Raw genomic sequence first — 17,792 nt, 5'->3', positions numbered from 1 at the left:
AAGGTGTTGTCTTTAATCAAACTGACTCAAAGGAAAACACCTATCCCCAAGATGTTAGTTGAAAACAATCAGTAGCAATTATGCCTGAGGCCGCAACAGCAATTGGATCAAATAAGAGCCTGACAAAACATAAAAGGAAGATCTGGGGACAAGATGCCCATAGGCAGAGTCGCCATAGCTCAGTAGAGACCCAATATATGTCAAAGACCTTCAACCCCACTTATGGAGACAATTAATAAAGGATATCAATAAAGAGATATTATACAAAAGAACTACATTTATAGCCTATTTGTTATATAGGAATTATATATAATTCCTATATATAGGGATATATATACATATATCCCTATATATAGGAATTAAGTCCAGAATTATAAATTCTGGACTTAAAAAGTACAATACCTGAAATAAAAAAGCACTAGAAGGATTCAACTGCAGGTTTGAGGTGGCAAAAGGACCAGTACACTTGAAGATAGGTCAAGTAAAATGATTAATTCTAAAGAATGTAAAGAGAAAAGAATGAAGAAAAATTAACAGAGCCTCAGAGAACTGTGGGAAACCTTCAAACAGACAAACATAAGCCTAATCAGAATCCTGAAAAGAGAAAAAGAGGCAGACAGAAAATGTGAAGAAATAAATGATGAAAACTTCCCAAATTTGATGAAAAATATTAATTTACACATCTAAGAAGTACAAAACATTCTATGCAAGATAAACCCAAGGTGATCCATAGCTAGACAATAAGAGTCAAGTCATTGAAAGGCCAAGACACAGTAAGAAGCAGAACAAAACTGACTCAACACCTATGTTGCTCCTCAGTAAGATTAACAATAGAATTCCCATTTAAACCCTAAAGAACAGAATGCAATGGGATGATGTATACAGTATGCTGAAAGAAGACTATCAATAAGGAATAATATATACAGCAAAACTATCCTTCAAAAATTAGGGAAAAATTAAGATATTACCAAACAAACAAAAAAATGAAAGAATTCATTGCTAACAGATCCACCCTACAAGAAATACTAGCAGAATTTCCTCAGGCTAAAGTAAAAGAACACTAGAAGTTAACTCTAAACCACATGATGAAATAAAAAGCATAGGTAAAGGTAACTACATAGGTAAATACATAAAACAAATAGGCTATAAATGTACTTTATTTGCAATCCTTTTTGTTCTCCTTTCTGATTTAAAATAAAACAGTGTGAGACAATAAATGTAAAACTGTTTTATGGGCTTATAGCTTATAAAGATGTAATGGGTATAACAACAATAGCACTAACAAGCGGCTAGGAAAAGGAGATACACTGAAGCAAAGTTTCTGAATTATATTGAAATTAAATTGGTATCAATCTGAGCTAGATTATTTTAAATTAGGGTGCTAATTATAATCTTCAGGATAACTACTGAGAAAAAAACTAAGAAAACATACAGTAAACAAAACAAAAATTTTAAAAGGCACACTAAAAGTAAATATTTAAAACAAAATCAAGCAGTAATAAAGAAACAGATGAACAAAGACACAGGACTTATAGAAAACAAGTATCAAAATGGCAGACATAAACCCTACTGTATCAGAGATTACATTAATTATAAAGGGATTAACACTCTAATCAAAAGGCAGAGATTGACAAAATGGAACAAATAGCTTAGAAAAAGTCAAACATTGGTTCAAAGACACAGACTGGGAACAAAAGAATTAAAAAACAAACAAACAAACAAAAAATACAATGCAAACAGTTAAAAAAAAAAGAGAGAACTGGAGTGGCTATATTAATAACAGACAAAATAGAACTTAAAGCAAACATTGTTCCAGCACAGCATGACAGCATGAGAGCTCCACGGACTACTTACCAGGGAAATGAGTTAAAATATAAAAATCAACTATATAAACTCTCTGGAAATGATTTTGAGGGCATATAGCAAAAAAAAACCCAAAAAACAAAAAAACCCACACCTCTTCAGTAATATTTACTAAGTTCAGTAAGAAAAGATGTAGTCTGTGGCATTTGAACCAAGACCACTCTCTTCCTCCTCCTTCCTCACCCAATTAAGACATAAACTCTACTCTAGACTAGTACAGCTAAGAATATAGGGCTCATTCCTCCCCTAGCTCCCAGATAAAGAACTATCTTTCTGAGAGATGTGTGACATCAACATTTCTCATCCTGCCCCAAGTACATGTTGCTGAGGCTAAGTTCTGGGCAAATGCAGCTGAGAGGAGCCAAGGGGCTCCCTTCTTCTGCCCAGCACCAAATCATGGACCACAGGCTCTACATGGATGTGAAATCGCCATTGCCCTACCTTATAAAGTGGTGGATCTATGCTGGGAGAAGCAAGCCAGGAAGACCTGAAGCTACTGTCCCCCATCCCACCTAGCACTCAGCTCCTAATGTGGGACTGATTCTCCAAGAAAAGTGTACCACTGTCCCCACTTCCACCAAGAGAGCCGTGGCTCAGAGATTTTGCCAAGAGGGAGAAGCTGACCTTAAAGCATATAGTTCTTAATCTCTTCACAAAGGAACTGATTCCATTTTCAAAAACGTGAAGATCAAGGGTGCTCTTAAAAATAGTACAGGTGGAGCTTCCCTGGTGGCGAAGTGGTTAAGAAACCACCTGCCAATGCAGGCGACACGGGTTCGAGCCCTGGTCCGGGAAGATCCCACATGCCGCGGAGCAACTAAGCCCGTGCGCCACAACTACTGAGCCTGCGCTCTAGAACCCATGCTCCACAACAAGAGAAGACACCGCAATGAGAAGCCCACGCACCGCAATGAAGAGTAGCCTCTGCTCATCACAACTAGAGAAAGCCTGCGTGCAGCCGTGCAGCAATGAAGACCCAACACAGCCAAAAAAAAAAAAAAAAAAATAGTGAAGTTGTAGTGAAAGGCAATTGGGAGAATCCCTGCTAGTTTGTTGGAGAAACCTGGGGCAAGAAACCACTGGGAGGAGCCCTCCTGGGGACAGAATAAATCTCAAACACTGACCTAACAAATTATTATTTCAAAGGAGCTGGATTTGATTGAATTGGCCTGAGGAGCAATTTATGCCTTCCATAGAATTGGAATTAGGGGAATTTAATAGCTAGGTGTGGACAGAGACACAGATAGTCAAAGAAAGCCCTGCCAAAACGACTGTTAACCCAGAGTGACTGTGAGCATACCCAAGGCTGTATCCCCTAGAAGCAACATTAGAAGGTTCACACTATGTATGTGGGGTTTTTTTGGAAGGGGGATGGGGAGTAGACATCACTAAAATAAGCCAGCTACTCAGTAAACAAACAACCAAACAACATTAACAATCCTGTGGGAAGTGGGACCAGAACTCAATATATTTTCAAAAACGTCCAGTTTCCAACATAACAATTATGAAACAAGCAAAGAAACAATAAAAGAGGCATGCAAGAAAAACTGCCTGTTAGAGTGATCAGCTACCATGTTTAACAGAACACTAATTCAAAATAGCCATTGTAAGTGTCTTCAAAAACAAAGGAAACTATGACTAAAGAAGTAAAGGAAGGCATGATGACAATGTAACATCAAATAGAGAATATCAAAACAGAATGAAATTAATAAAGAACCAAATGGAAACTGTGGATTTGGAAACAACAATACAGATATAAAAAAATCACTAGAGGGGCTCAAGAGATTTGAATTGGCAGGAAAAAAAGAATTAACAAACTTCAAGATTGATAGAGATTATGCAGTCTGAAAACAGAGAGAAAAAGAAAAATAAAGTCACATATATATGGTACACACTTAAATGGACCAACACATGTTTAATGAAATTAACAGAAAGAGAGGAGAAAGAGAAAGGAAAAGAAAAAACATTGGAAAAATGAGATGGGTGAACATAGCTGTAAGTGTCACACTCTCCAATTTCAAACAATACAAAGCTAGAGTAATTAAAACAGTATGGTATTTGCATAAAGACAGACACATAGATCAATGGAAAAGAATAGAGAGCCCAGAAATAAATCCACACTTATATGGTCAATTATTTACAACAAAGGAGCCAAGAATATACAATGCGGTACTGACAGTCTCTTCAGTAAGTGGTTCTGGGAAAACTGGTCAGCCACATGCAAAAGAATGAAACTAGATCACTATTTAACACCATACACAAAAATTAACTCAAAATAGATTAAAGACTTGAACATAAGACCTAAAACCATAAAACTCCTAGAAGAAAACACAGGCTTATGTAAATTCCTTGATATAGGTCTTAGTGATATTTTGAATCTGACACCAAAAGGAAAAGCAACAAAAGCAAAAACAAACAAATGGGACTACATCAAACTAAAATAAAGCTTCTGCACAGTAAAGGAAATCATCAACAAAATATAAAGGCAACCTAATGAATTGGAGAAAATATTTGCAAATCAAATATCTGATAAGGGGCTAACATCCAAAATATAAAAAACCCATATATCTAAATCGCAAAAATCCAAACAATCTGATTAAAAAATGGGCAGAAGATCTGAATACACATTTTTCTAAAGAAGGCATACAGATGGCCAACTGGCACATGAAAAAATCCTTAACATCATTAATCATGAGGGAAATGCAAACCAAAACCACAATGAGATATATCTTATACCTGTTAAAATGGCTATTATCAAAAAGACAAGAAATAGTAAGTGTTGGTGAGGTTGTGGAGAAAAAGGAACCTTTTTGCACTGTTGGTGGGAACGTAAATGGGTGCAGCCACTACGGAAAATAGTTTGGAGGGTCCTCAAACAATTAAAACTAGAACTAGCATATGATCCAGCAATTCCACTTCTAGGTACTTATCTAAAGAAAACAAAAACACTAACTCTAAAAGATACATGCACCTCCATGTTCACTACACAGCATTATTTACAATTGTTAAGATATGGAAACAACTTAAGTGTCCATTGACAGATGAATGGATAAAGAAATTGTGGTGTATATATACAATGAAATATTACTCAGCCATAACAAACAACAAGATATTGCCATTTGCAAAACCATGATGGATCTCAAGGTCATTAAGTAAAACAAGTCAGACAGAAGAAGACAATATAATATAATCTCTCTCATATGTAGAATCTTGAAAAAAACAGGCTCATAGATATGGAGAACATACTGGTGGATGCCAGAGTTGGGGGATGGGGTGGGTGGGATAAATGAGTGAAGGGGGTCAAAAGGTAAAAAGAAGAAAAATAAAGGGAAAAAGTTAAACATTTATTTTACTTTTCTTATATGAACTGTACCACTGGATAACCAAAGAGATGAGAAGATGTTCTCTTTGTAAAAATATTCTAACTAATACATTTCATAAATGATAGAAATGGAATATCACCATTTTGTAACCACCCGTGAATAACGGAGGTACCCACTGAGTATCAATGGTTACTAACATTCCAAAAAGAGACAAGATATTATATGTTTCCTAAAGAAAGAATATGTCATTTCCTTTAATCTTGCCAAAGCAACTGAACCTGAGTCTAATCATTCCTCTGTATCCAGCTGTGAATTTACAAAATATACAACTGAAAAAAGAACATGTGAACCTATACCATAAACATGAAATCAGCAAAATCCAGACATGGGAAACTGCAGCTCAATCAGCTCATGTTCTTCAACTGATGATTGTAAGGAAAAGAAAGAAATGGAGGAGGAACCTGTAAATCATTTAAAAGGCACATGATTTTTTTTTTAATCAGCAAGAGTAAACTCCAGTGCCCAGAAATTCACACTTGTGTGTGTCACTTCCTTGATTACCATGAAAGCCAAGATAGCAGTTTATTCAAGAAAGAAAGAGGAGATTTGGGGATGGTTGACAAAGTCCTATTTCTTGACTCAAATACAAGAGTGTTTACTTTATAATAGTTTATTAAATGATACATTTGTTTTTCTGTGAACGAGAGGAAGGAAAGAAGGGAGGGAGGAAAGGAGGGAAAGAAGGAAGGAAGGAAAGAAGGAAGGAAGAAAGGAAGGAAGAAAGGAAGGAAGGAAGAAGTGAGGTGGGTGAGAGCAAAGCTGGATTGGGCTATGGAAATCATTCCAGAAGGTAACATGAATCTATAAGAACAATTAAAGAAAAACAAAAATGATAAATAAGAAGACTAATATAATGAAGGCTATAAATATGTACTTTCTGTTATGAATTGAACTGTGCCCCCCCCCGCAAACTTCATATGTTGAAGCCTTAACCCTAGCACCTCACAGTGTGACTATAGTTGAAGATAGGGCCTTTAAAGGTGATTAAGTTAAAATGAGTCCATTAGGGTGGGCCCTAATTCATCCTGATTGGTGTTCTTGTAAGAGGAAACGTGGACATACAAAGAGACACCAGGCATGCACACATAGAGAGAAAAGACCACGTGAAGACACAGAAAGAAGGTGGCCATCTGTGAGCCAAAGAGAGAGGCCTCAGAAGAAACCTAATCTGCCAGCACCTTGATCTTGGACTTCTAGCCTCCAGAACTGTGAGCAATAAATTTCTGTTGTTTAAGCCACCCAGTCTTACGGTATTTTGTGCTGGCAGCCCTAGCAAATTGATATACTGTCCCTTTTTCTCTCAGTTTTCTTAAAATCATAAAAAATATACAAAATAAATAAAAAGAAATATTCATAAATATTATGTAATATTACTGATTATTGTAACATTATTGATATAATACATATGACCAAAAGAAACACAAAATAGGGGGAAGGGAATAGAGCTATGTAAGAGTAACACTTTGTGAATCTCAGTGGAATTAAGTTACTATTTACATGAGGTATCTAAAATAGTCAAACTCATAAAGCAGAGAATAGAGTGGTGGTTGCTAGGGGCTAGGAAGAGGATGAAATGGGAGTTGTTGTATAAAGTTTCAGTTATGCAAGATGAATAAGTACTATAGATGTGCTATGCAACATAGCGCCTATAAATAACAACATGGTATTGTGCACTAAAACATTTGTTAAGAGGGCAATTCTCATGTTAAAAATTCTTACCACAAAAAAGGAAAAAAAAAAAAAAAAAGAGAAAAGGAACACAAGGAAACTTTTGGAAGTGATGGATATGTTTATTGCCTTAATTGTCGTGATAGTATCATGGTACATGCATATGTCCAAGCTCATCAAATTGTATACTTTAAATGTATAGTTTTTTTGCATATCAACTATACCTCAAAATAAGATGTTTTTTTAAAAAAAGATAAACAATAGAAAATATCAAGGAAAACTAGAAGAAGGGTCTTTCAAAAGATCAATAAAATTAACAAATCTTTACCTAGATTGATCAAGAATAAAGGAGAGAAAAATCAAAGTAAGGGATGGAAGAAGGGCCATCACTACTGCCTTTGCAGGGGGAAAAAAAAGGATTATAAGGGAATACTGTGAAAACTTCCATGCCAACAACTTAGATAATTTAGAGGAAATGTATAAATTCCTACAATGGCACAGATGAAATTAGTAATAAAATAAACTTTCCACAAAGCAAAGCTCAGACCCAGATGGCTTCAATTGTGAATTCTACCAAACATTAAAAGAATTAATACCAATCCTTCACAAACTCTCCCCAAAAATAGAATGGAAAGGACCATTTCCCAAATCTTTCTCTGAGGGTAGTACTGATGATACAAAAAGCAGATAAAGACATCACAAGAAAATTACACTAGTAAATCCTTTGGTTATAAATGCAAAATTTTCAACAAAATACTAGTAAACCAAATCTTACAACACGTAAAAAAGAATTATACAGCATGAAATAGTTGCATCCTGCTAAAGAGGAATTTGAGAACTACTGATCTGGTACACAGAGGTGTGGGAGCTAATCCTGTTTCTGTTAAATCTAGACTGGATAGGGGATTAAGAATTGCAAACTACCATGTATAAAATAAATAAGCTACAAGGATATATTGTACATCAAAGAGAATAGAACCAATATTTTATAATAACTATAAATGGAGAATTACCTTTAAAAATTGTGAATCACTGTACTGTATACCAGAATATATAATATTGTATATCAACCACAGCTCAATAAAAAATTTTTTTTAAAATCTAGACTGGGTCACCTTATTTGTTAAAAAGAATATTAAATTTTGACAAAGTAGAATCAAATCTGATCACTGTGATGCATATAAATTTTTGGAAAATATATGAAATTTAAAATTTTACTTTAAAGTACACTTAATATGAGATTATTAATAATAAGCAAATCCTGATCATTTTTGTAAGTATAATATGAAAAACTAGGTCATTTATTGTTATATTGTTTATAACATTAAAATAATCTCTATATGAATTATTTGGCTTTAAATTTCCTTTCTTATTCATTCTCTTTTATTATATTTTATCTTTAAAAGTAATATATGTTTACAGTAAAATATTGATTTTACAAATTTTGTGATTGGCCTTAAATTTTTGAGTTCATATGCCCATTGCCTAAGTTTGAGGGCCACATTCAAATAAGAGAGGAAGGAGTCAAAGGTCCCCAATTAACAATCTTGTCCTCTATCAAACCATGCACTCCTCACAAGAAGTAACAATTTTAATTCAATCTGAGATAAACCATAAAATAACAATAAAATATTATAATTTTTTGAGAAACATACAATTATAATATTCTACCAATTCCAGGAACTTTGAGATTTACTTTCAGTTCAACCACTAGAATAAGTCTAAACATGTTCGATCCTGATTTCCTCTGAAGAACTGCAGTCATTTGGTTCATTTAAGGGCATATTTTAATACTGGATTAATGCCACATATTCTTGTATTTTTTATTCCTTACATTCTGATATAACACTTTAATAAAATTAGGGTAAAAAAAATTCTCCCTCACTGAACATGGGAACCATAAATTCACCAGTAACTGTTTTAAAAAAAGAATTTTTGTTTTGTCAACAATAAATGATATTGTTAATAAGAAATTACCAAAAGCCTAGACATATAGTGATTTAAAAACTGGAAATTATCAACTACTAAAATAATAAGCATACATACAACTTCTAGTCTCGACACAAGTATTGCTGTAAGGATTTGATTTTTAAAGCTGGTGGAAACAGAGTTCATAATTTAAGCAATACGTAAGGTAAATTTATATGTAAATTTATAGAAAGATATTTTTCTACTTGAGACCTTAAATAATACTTAAGCAATTTATTCTCTTTTAATTTCAAATATATGCTGTTGTTATTGTTCTTGCTAAATCTCAAGATGCACAAAAGCACGTTTAATGTGCAGTTTTAATTAATCATGATGCTTTAGGTAGAAATAAATTTTCCGCTTGAATCAACATTTCACTTTTGTAAATTAACAGATAGGATAAAATTAGAAGTTAAAAAGTCTATTAATTATAAATTTTGAAAAATGAAAGAATTGTAAATCTCAATAAACAGAAAGCTTATAGACAAAATTCATAAATTTGATATGATCAGCCTTAGCTTTGTAGAGATCAAATAGCATTTCAAGGAAAACTGATTTACCTTCATTATTTGTTCTATTTTATCTGCTGATGCTTATAAATTTATAGCAATGTAAATATATAAAATTTCTGCTCAAAACATTTCATGTTGAAGAAAATTACATACTTCTCTTAAGATTCAATATGGCTAATTGCAATGAATTTATGTCAAAACAATAACTTACCTGAAATCCCCAGCAGGGTGGAAGGGATTTTTAACATTCACAGTGATTTCTTTCCATTTATAACACGGAGATTTGCATTTTATAGTTGCCTAAGGTAAAAAAAAATAAATAAAACATACAATATGATAATAACAAAAAATAATATCCTCAATTATAAAAAACAAACTTAAAGTACCTAAAAAACTGTCCATTTAAATACCATAGTGATATTAATTTATATAAACATTATACTGTTAAAATCTGGGTGGGAAAAAATAAAAATAGATTATACCTCATCACTGATCCATAGTACTATGCTAACAAATGAATGATCTGTCACAATAGTGTCTCCCAAATTGATTTCCTTAAAATTCATTTTGTTAATGACTGAGTATGATTTTACATTTGCAAATTAATCAATCTTATATTATACCTAATACATATGACATAAGGAAGGGGCAGGTGTGTATGTGTGTGTGTGCATGTGCACACTGGTGTGTGAGTGCAAGAACATCTGTGTTGGAATGTGTGTGACTGTGGCACGCCTGCGTTTATAATGTGGTGGCTACACTGACATATTTTAACTATAATAAAAGCACAAATATATAAAACTAAAACTCAAATTACCCAAAAGACTTCCATGAAAGAAAAGATTCTAGGAATTCCACATTTTTAGACTAATCATATTCTTACCTTATTTCTCCATTATTATCCAAACTATTTCCTGGTGTCTAAGACCATGAGTAGCCAGATGGAGAAGTAAACAGAGATCACACAAGCTCCAAGTGTCAGCTTTTCTGCCCCAGAGCCATGATAATGACACGCTAACACCATCCATGTCTCTTAGACACATGTGGCAAAGCGATGTTTTGTTTCAGAGAATTTGTGTGAGAGGGTTGGGAAGTGTAAGAGTTCATTATTCAGGAGGAAATCAGAAGATCACAATATACATCTCAGTGACAATCAAATGCCTGCTCCCTGTCCTGGGTGTCCTTACTGAATAAGCCATTCTGTCCAGGTGAGCATCTTAATGCTCTCCTCACACAAGTGGCCTTTACTAGAGTCATTCTCTTTTCTTCCCACTCAAGCCACTGCACACCTACGATTCTTTGTAATCCATATGGAAATCTGGCAACATAAATTTACTTCTTTACCATACATCCACGGTAGAAAATAATATTTAGACAAACTAATGGCTACACAAAGTCAATCAAAGCAATATCACAACCATTTTACAGAGGTTTAAAAATCCTTCTCCCCCACCCTTTGAGATATTAACACTTAGAACTCTGCCTGGAACATCGTCAACTCTCACTAAATGCCAGTCTTAGTAATCCTTCTAATGGATTTGCTCCATAGGACATTCAAGATAAATTGATGAATGTTCCTATCAGAAAAGAGAAACATTTTCTATGCTGTGTAAACCACCAAACCTTAATTCAAACAAAAACAGACATAGGCCCCGGGACTGCTTTAACTTAAATCACAAGTCTCCATGGCAGAAGGGCATGTAAATTGCTATGTGTATAGTGAATGACTCCTTGATAAAAAGCACAGATATAATCCTAAAAAGCTGAACTTAAAATAGCACTCAATACAAGTCCCTTCAAAATGCTGATGGTCAACAGGCACATGAAAACAAGCTCCACCTTGCTAATCATCAGGGAAATGCAAATCAAAACCACAATGAGATACCACCTCACACCTGTCAGAATGGCCATCATCAAAAAGAACACAAATAACAAATGTTGGTGAGGATGTAAAGAAAGGGGAACCCTTGTACACTGTTGGTGGGAATGTAAGTTGGTGCAGCCACTGTGGAAAACAGTATGGAGGTTTCTCAAAAAACTAAAAATAGAACTACCATGTGATGCAGCAATTCCACTCCTGGGTACATATCTGAAGAAAATGAAGACACTAATTTGAAAAGATACATGCACCCCAATGTTTATAGCAGCATTATTTACAATTGCCAAGATACGGAAGCAACCTAAGTGTCCAGCATATATATATGCAATGGAATACTACTCAGCCATAAAAAAGAATGAAATTTTGCCATCTGCAGCAACATGGATGGACTTGGAGGGCATTATGTTAAGTGAAATAAGTCAGACAGAGAAATACTGTATGATATCACTTATAGGTGGAATCTAAAAAATATAACAAACTAGCGAAGATAACACAAAAAGAAACAGACTCACAGATACAGAGAACAAACTAATGGTTACTAGAGGTGGGGGGGAGTGGAAGGTACAAACTACTGGGTGTAAGATAGGCTCAAGGATGTATTGTGCAACACGGCAAATATAGCCAATATCTTGTAATAACTATAAATGGAAAGTAACCTTTAAAAATTGTATAAAACATTTAAAAAACAAAATTAAAAAAATACAAGTCCTTTCAACTTCTATTATAAAATTGAGACTTATTTCCAAAGAAAGAGTATCAAAGTAAAAATATCAGAGATACAGAAGCCAAAAACTGTGCAAATGTAAGTAAGTACACATCTGTGTCTGTATACACACATGATCTCAAAGAACAAGAGCTGCCAGGAGATGAAACTTAGAAGAACAGCTGTGCTTGGGACACTCCATGGCCTGAGAAAAGCAGAAACATATAAAATAGGTAACATTTACTTACGATGGCTTTAAAATTGAGGACTTCACCCTTGAGAGCAAAAGTCATCGTAGTACCTCCTGTTCCATTCTTAGGTTTTGAAATTAATAGCAGTGAAGCTTCAGCAGGATGGAGGAAGCGACTGGTAAATTTCAGAGTGACAGTAATTTGGTTTCTATTTAACAAAAGATAAAAACGAAAATATTGTAGTGAAAAAAGACAGCAAGCATCTATTCAGTGCATGTGCCTAGTAACCACACCCTGCAAAATACTCACTTCTACAATAAAATTAAAGATTGTTGCAGATCTTAGAAAGCCTACAATCTAGTTACTGCTGTCAGTCAAAACATCTTGATCCAGTATGTAAAACCTAAAGTTAACTTCCAAATGTATGTATAATCTACTCAATACTGGATTTTCTAAGAGCTAGCCACAGGAAATCATATATGTATTTTTGTGTGAATTTCATAGGACATTCTGTGCTACTGTTTAGGCACATTCTTAATTATATCAATGACTTTTGATTACATGGAGGAAAAAATGAGAAAGACAAAGAATTCAAAAAATACTTAAAACTGTGGTTGAAAATAAAATTCGAACCTCAAATCAAAATAACGGTATATAAGTAGCATGACTTTTATTTGAAAGATAGACTTAATTAAAAGAAAGAATAAAGAAAACATGTCCATCTCATTTAATCTTCAACTTTCTAGTCTAAACCATAGTAAAATGGTTAAAGAATCGATGGATTCGGAAATTTTACTTCCCAGTTTCTAGGGGAATGAGTCAACCATGGCACCCCGGCAGCCCTGCATAACAACACAGGCCACACACATGCAAGGCTTAACTGCAGTGGATATAAGTCTTGGCAGAAAGCTCTGTGATCTCCCATAACATAAGAGCACGGAGCTTCAGGAAGCACTGCTACAAGAACATTTTTCACTTGCCTCCCTATCTTCCCTGAGAGGCTGTCACCAGACAGTTTCTCACTGCCTCCTAGATTCTGATGAGGTCTGAGGCTTGCTGCCTATCCTCCTACAGGGTAGAGTTACAGGCTAGAAACTGCTTAGTTGCAGCATGAAATTGACTGTCAGCAACAGGTGTCCTACCATGCATGATGCAGTCATCTGGTCCCTGTTGTTTTGGTGTCGCTCTGCATAAGGGACATGGAGATCTGGCCCCTTTGATAACTCTTGCTTTCACTGTTTATATAAGTAATGAGGTCTCTGAATAAAAAATGGGCTCAATGTTTCTTTAATGGCTGAGTCTTTCTGCCTTGCCTTGCTGCCACAGCTGTGGGTGGTAAACCGTGGGGACCTTTTACCTTTGCTTTTTCGCTGGCTTTTAGCACAGTTAGCATTATACATCATATCACGGTTATTCTTTGTACAAACTATCACCTATTACCTTCCCTTAGGATAGACACAGTTGGGAATGGAGATGGGAATAGATTCTCTCGGCATTATACTTTGGCTTAACTTCCCCAGAACCTTTGAGGAATCTCTGTTAAATGGGTGAGTTTAGGGAGCAGCATAGAGTAAAATGAATGGAGGACTTTCAAAATCAATTGAAATATTCTCAAAATTGTTTCTTAGGGAAAATTACAACTCACAACCAGCAGGAATGGGGATGATTTTATTCAGATATAATATCACTAATCTCCTCAACCTCTGCAAAAGGACACTTTCTTGGCTATTACGAAAAGCTCATGGGCTTAAATTTAATTGAAAACAAAGAATATTTGACCTTGAGATCTTTTTTTGGGTGTATAGGCTCAAACTCTGTGTTACGATACTTGTGAGTGACTTAGGATTTTTCTAGATATTCTAAAATTCATTACTAGAGAAAGCCATTCATTCAATTAATATTTATAATTTATAATGTTCCAGACATTGTTTTAGGTTTTGGAGATATAGTAATTAGAAAAAAAAATACACTATTCCTGATCTCCTGGATCTTTCATTTTATAGGATATGGCAGACGTTAATTATGTCATCATAAAATAAATGTGAAAATTACAAATTATGTATGTGCTATGAACTGATAGAAGGGCACATAATGGAGAGTGTGATATAGTCTGAAGGATCAGAGGAAGTGATATGTTAGGTAAGATATGGAGGATGAGAATGAGTTAGGTAGAATTGGTAGGGGATGAAAGAAGGCATCCAAGGCCTCTAAAATGAGGAATTATGATGTGTTTGAAGAAATTACCAAAGGCCAGTGCTGCTGAAACTTAGAGAGCAAGGGTGTTAGTGATGCAAGATATAGCTAAGAGCCAGCCATGAAAGGCCACATGGGCCATGTTGAGATATTCAGTCTATATCCTAATAGCGATGAAAAGCTATTGGAATATTTTAAGCAGAAGAGTAACATGACCAAATTTACATTAAAAAAAGAACAGGATGCTATGAAATAGAGATACTCAATGCAAAAGAAAGTATTCTTACAAATATATATAGGAGATCACCTATCTATTTATCTATCTATCTATCTATCTCCTAAAGGAAACAGTTGGAAAAGAAGGCTTGTTGATAAAGAGAGAAAAAAGCAATGAGCTGAAAAATATGAGTGATAAGATAGGATATACAGAGGATCCAATTAACAGGTAGTATCCAACAACTAAAGGTTGGAAAATGAGAACAATGAAAATGGAGGGGAGAGAATGATGAAAGAAATTATTTAAGAGAATTTTCCAGAGCTTATGAAAAACAAGTTCATAATTAAAGGACTCACTGTGCACCCAGATAGTGAATTTAAAAAGTCCCTCCTTGATGCATTCTGGAACAATATCACAACACAATGGAAGATCCTAAAAAAATGTCCAGAGGTGTGGGAAAACAGAATTATAGTAGACTTTCTCATCACAAATACTGAATACCATGAGGCAAGTGGAACAATTATCTCAAGAGTTATGAGGAAAAACCTTTTCATCTTGGAAAAATATACCAAGCAAAATATAAATCAAGTGTAAGGGTAGTCAAAAGACATGCTTAAAAATAAAAATTTTAGGAAATTTACCTCTCCCATACTTTTTATTAGAAGGTTTCATAAAGGAAGTTTTTTCATAAATGAGTACACTAAGAAAGAGAAGGATATTAGTTTCTATCCAAAGAGAAATATAGAATGCCCAATACTAAGCTCTTCAGTAGGTCTGGAAAGCACTCAGTCCAAATAAGAATGATAGGTACAGTGCTCTAGAATGTGGTATACTTGAAGGAAGGATTTTATGCACTTCTTTAGAATTTATTTTCTCAGCTTAAAAAAAGAATCAAAAGATGCTTTGTACACTGATTGCATAAGAAATATTTACAAAACACATTTTTACTCTTGGAACAGTAATGAACAGAGGATAAAACTAGTGATGTTTGGTGGGAGGGTGATCCATCTAGAGGAATAAGTAAGCAAGACCATCAAATATTATAGCTATATGTCAAGACATTATTTCTGAAGTTGACATAATAAAAATACTGGCAAAGATATACAGATTATTTATATTTATGGAGGTAACCATTGGAAGAACTAAAACTAGACATAGTTGAAAGAGTTAAAAGTAGGCACTCAAGAAGTGGATCGCTGGAGATGGGAATATGAGGGGAGAAGGATTTCCTTTGCATGTTAAACTCTTCTGTATTTGAGTTGTTAAAGCAGATGCAAATTAAATTTTGATTAAAAAAAGATAAAGAAGTTGAAAACAAGAATATATGTACATGTACAATATGGTCAAAATATGAATACATATATTCATGATTACATGTATAAGTGTACATGGATATATGGTCAGTTAATGTTCACTTGGCATGTGTTAAAAACCTCAAGAAGCTAATATTCATAAATATGTCTATACTGATGCAGACCATTAAAGGTATAATGGTGAATAAAAAGAAAAGAGCACTGCTGAGAAATTAATGGGAATTACGTTCACCCAAGTGAAATGTTCTCACAAACCAGCTCCTGAAGAAACAAAAATGATATAATTACATGTCATGGATCTTCAGGATTTCTTACAAAATAGTCAAAGTCACATTTCACTGAATGCCAAGGGCTTTGGATGAATATGATATACACAAACACACACACACAGTATTGCAGGTGTTAGTTTAATAAGAGTACTAACTCTGGATTTACATTGGCTGGTTTTGAATCTCTATTTCACCATTTAATAGCAGGGAAAATTGGGCAAATGATTTAATGTCTCTGTGCCCAATGTCTTCTTCTGTAAAACGAGGACACTAGTATGGTTGCAAGAATGATTAAATATGAAAAGGTACATAAAAGTGTATGCTATATAGATTTCATACATAACAAATATTTAACATATATTGTTTTAATATTTACATATATAATGTGTTTACTTTGTAAACATCTAATTATGCATATGCTATAATAAACACATACTTGTTCATATAAAAAGACTGGAAAGAAATGAATAAATTAAATGTGTTTATCTGATGGAATTCTAGACAATTTTTGTTTTCCTCTTTATACTTTTCTGTTAAGTGCAAATTTTCAGCAATGCAGGTATACAGGTTTTACATTTATAATAGAAACTATAAATTTAATTGTTAATTTAACTAACAAGAATAATGGTCTTAAGCTAAGACATCAGAGGTTTAGTGTGGTTGTTAGGAAGAATTTCCACATCATGAGAACTTTGAAATACTGGAAGAGGCTATCAGGTTTATGAGTGAACAAAGGGTCGGGGGAGACTTTAATCCTTTTCACTTGTATCATCCTATTTGAAGGGCAGAGAAGAGATCATTTATCAAAGTCCTGAGGGAAGACAAATGGTACTGTGACAATGTCCAAATGAATTTGTATTACCAAAGTTGTGTTTTATAACAGACATATAAGAAATATAGCTTGGAAAACGAATGGGCTGTTTTTACAAAGAGTTTTATTCTGGGATTTGATTTATAATATACATAGAGGTGAGTGGAGAATTGTTTTTCTCATATTTAATTCAATCTGGATATAGTCTCAACCATGAATATTGAGATTTTATAAATTATATACTCCTTTAGCATGGAGCAGCAACTGAAGAAAATGAACAGAGGCTAATGACACAAGTCAAATGTACTACTGCAACTGGGTTTCTTCGTATTTTAAATACAATTAAAGCTGGCTCCCATTTCCAATTATTTCTGTGTTTGATATATTAGAAGTAATAAAGACTACATGTGAAAAGTAATTCAGGTTAAGGTATAGTTCAAAAACCAAAAAGATAATTAGCAGTTATAGTCTGTTGCTTTGCACAAGGAAAAAATAATCGAATACAAAGATAATGACTAAAATTTAAGACTGGTTAAAGTCCATTACTGGTTATCAAATCTGTCAACTCCTGTGGTACTGACACAGCTATTCTCATATCATCGTTGTAATATGTAATAAGAGTATTTGTCATCATTAACACATTATATATGAAGTAGGCTTTGTTGATCTAGGAAGAATTATATATTATGCTCGTATTTAATTTCTCAAGACTATTCTCTGAGGGTTTCATTTGTTCCTTATTTTTGAGAATGGGCTAGTAATTGAAACACTAAACAAGTATCATGTGAACAGAATCAAATAAAAATGAGACTATATAGAATA

The 17,792-nt window shown here is 34.0% G+C and overlaps 1 protein-coding gene across 1 annotated transcript in view; it reads right to left on the bottom strand.

The window, feature by feature from the left end:
- The window catches only part of CFAP47 (cilia and flagella associated protein 47), a 489,567-nt gene that overhangs the window by 233,612 nt on the left and 238,163 nt on the right, over positions 1 to 17,792 (bottom strand). Inside the window, 2 exon segments of the mRNA XM_036839258.1 lie at positions 9,606 to 9,694; positions 12,225 to 12,375. Coding sequence (XP_036695153.1) covers positions 9,606 to 9,694; positions 12,225 to 12,375 — 240 coding nt within the window.

Source organism: Balaenoptera musculus, chromosome X (genome assembly GCF_009873245.2).
Source record: "Balaenoptera musculus isolate JJ_BM4_2016_0621 chromosome X, mBalMus1.pri.v3, whole genome shotgun sequence".
Lineage (NCBI taxonomy): Eukaryota > Metazoa > Chordata > Mammalia > Artiodactyla > Balaenopteridae > Balaenoptera > Balaenoptera musculus.
Note: the sequence above shows the minus strand (reverse complement) of the source record. Positions and strands in the feature narration are given on the sequence as shown.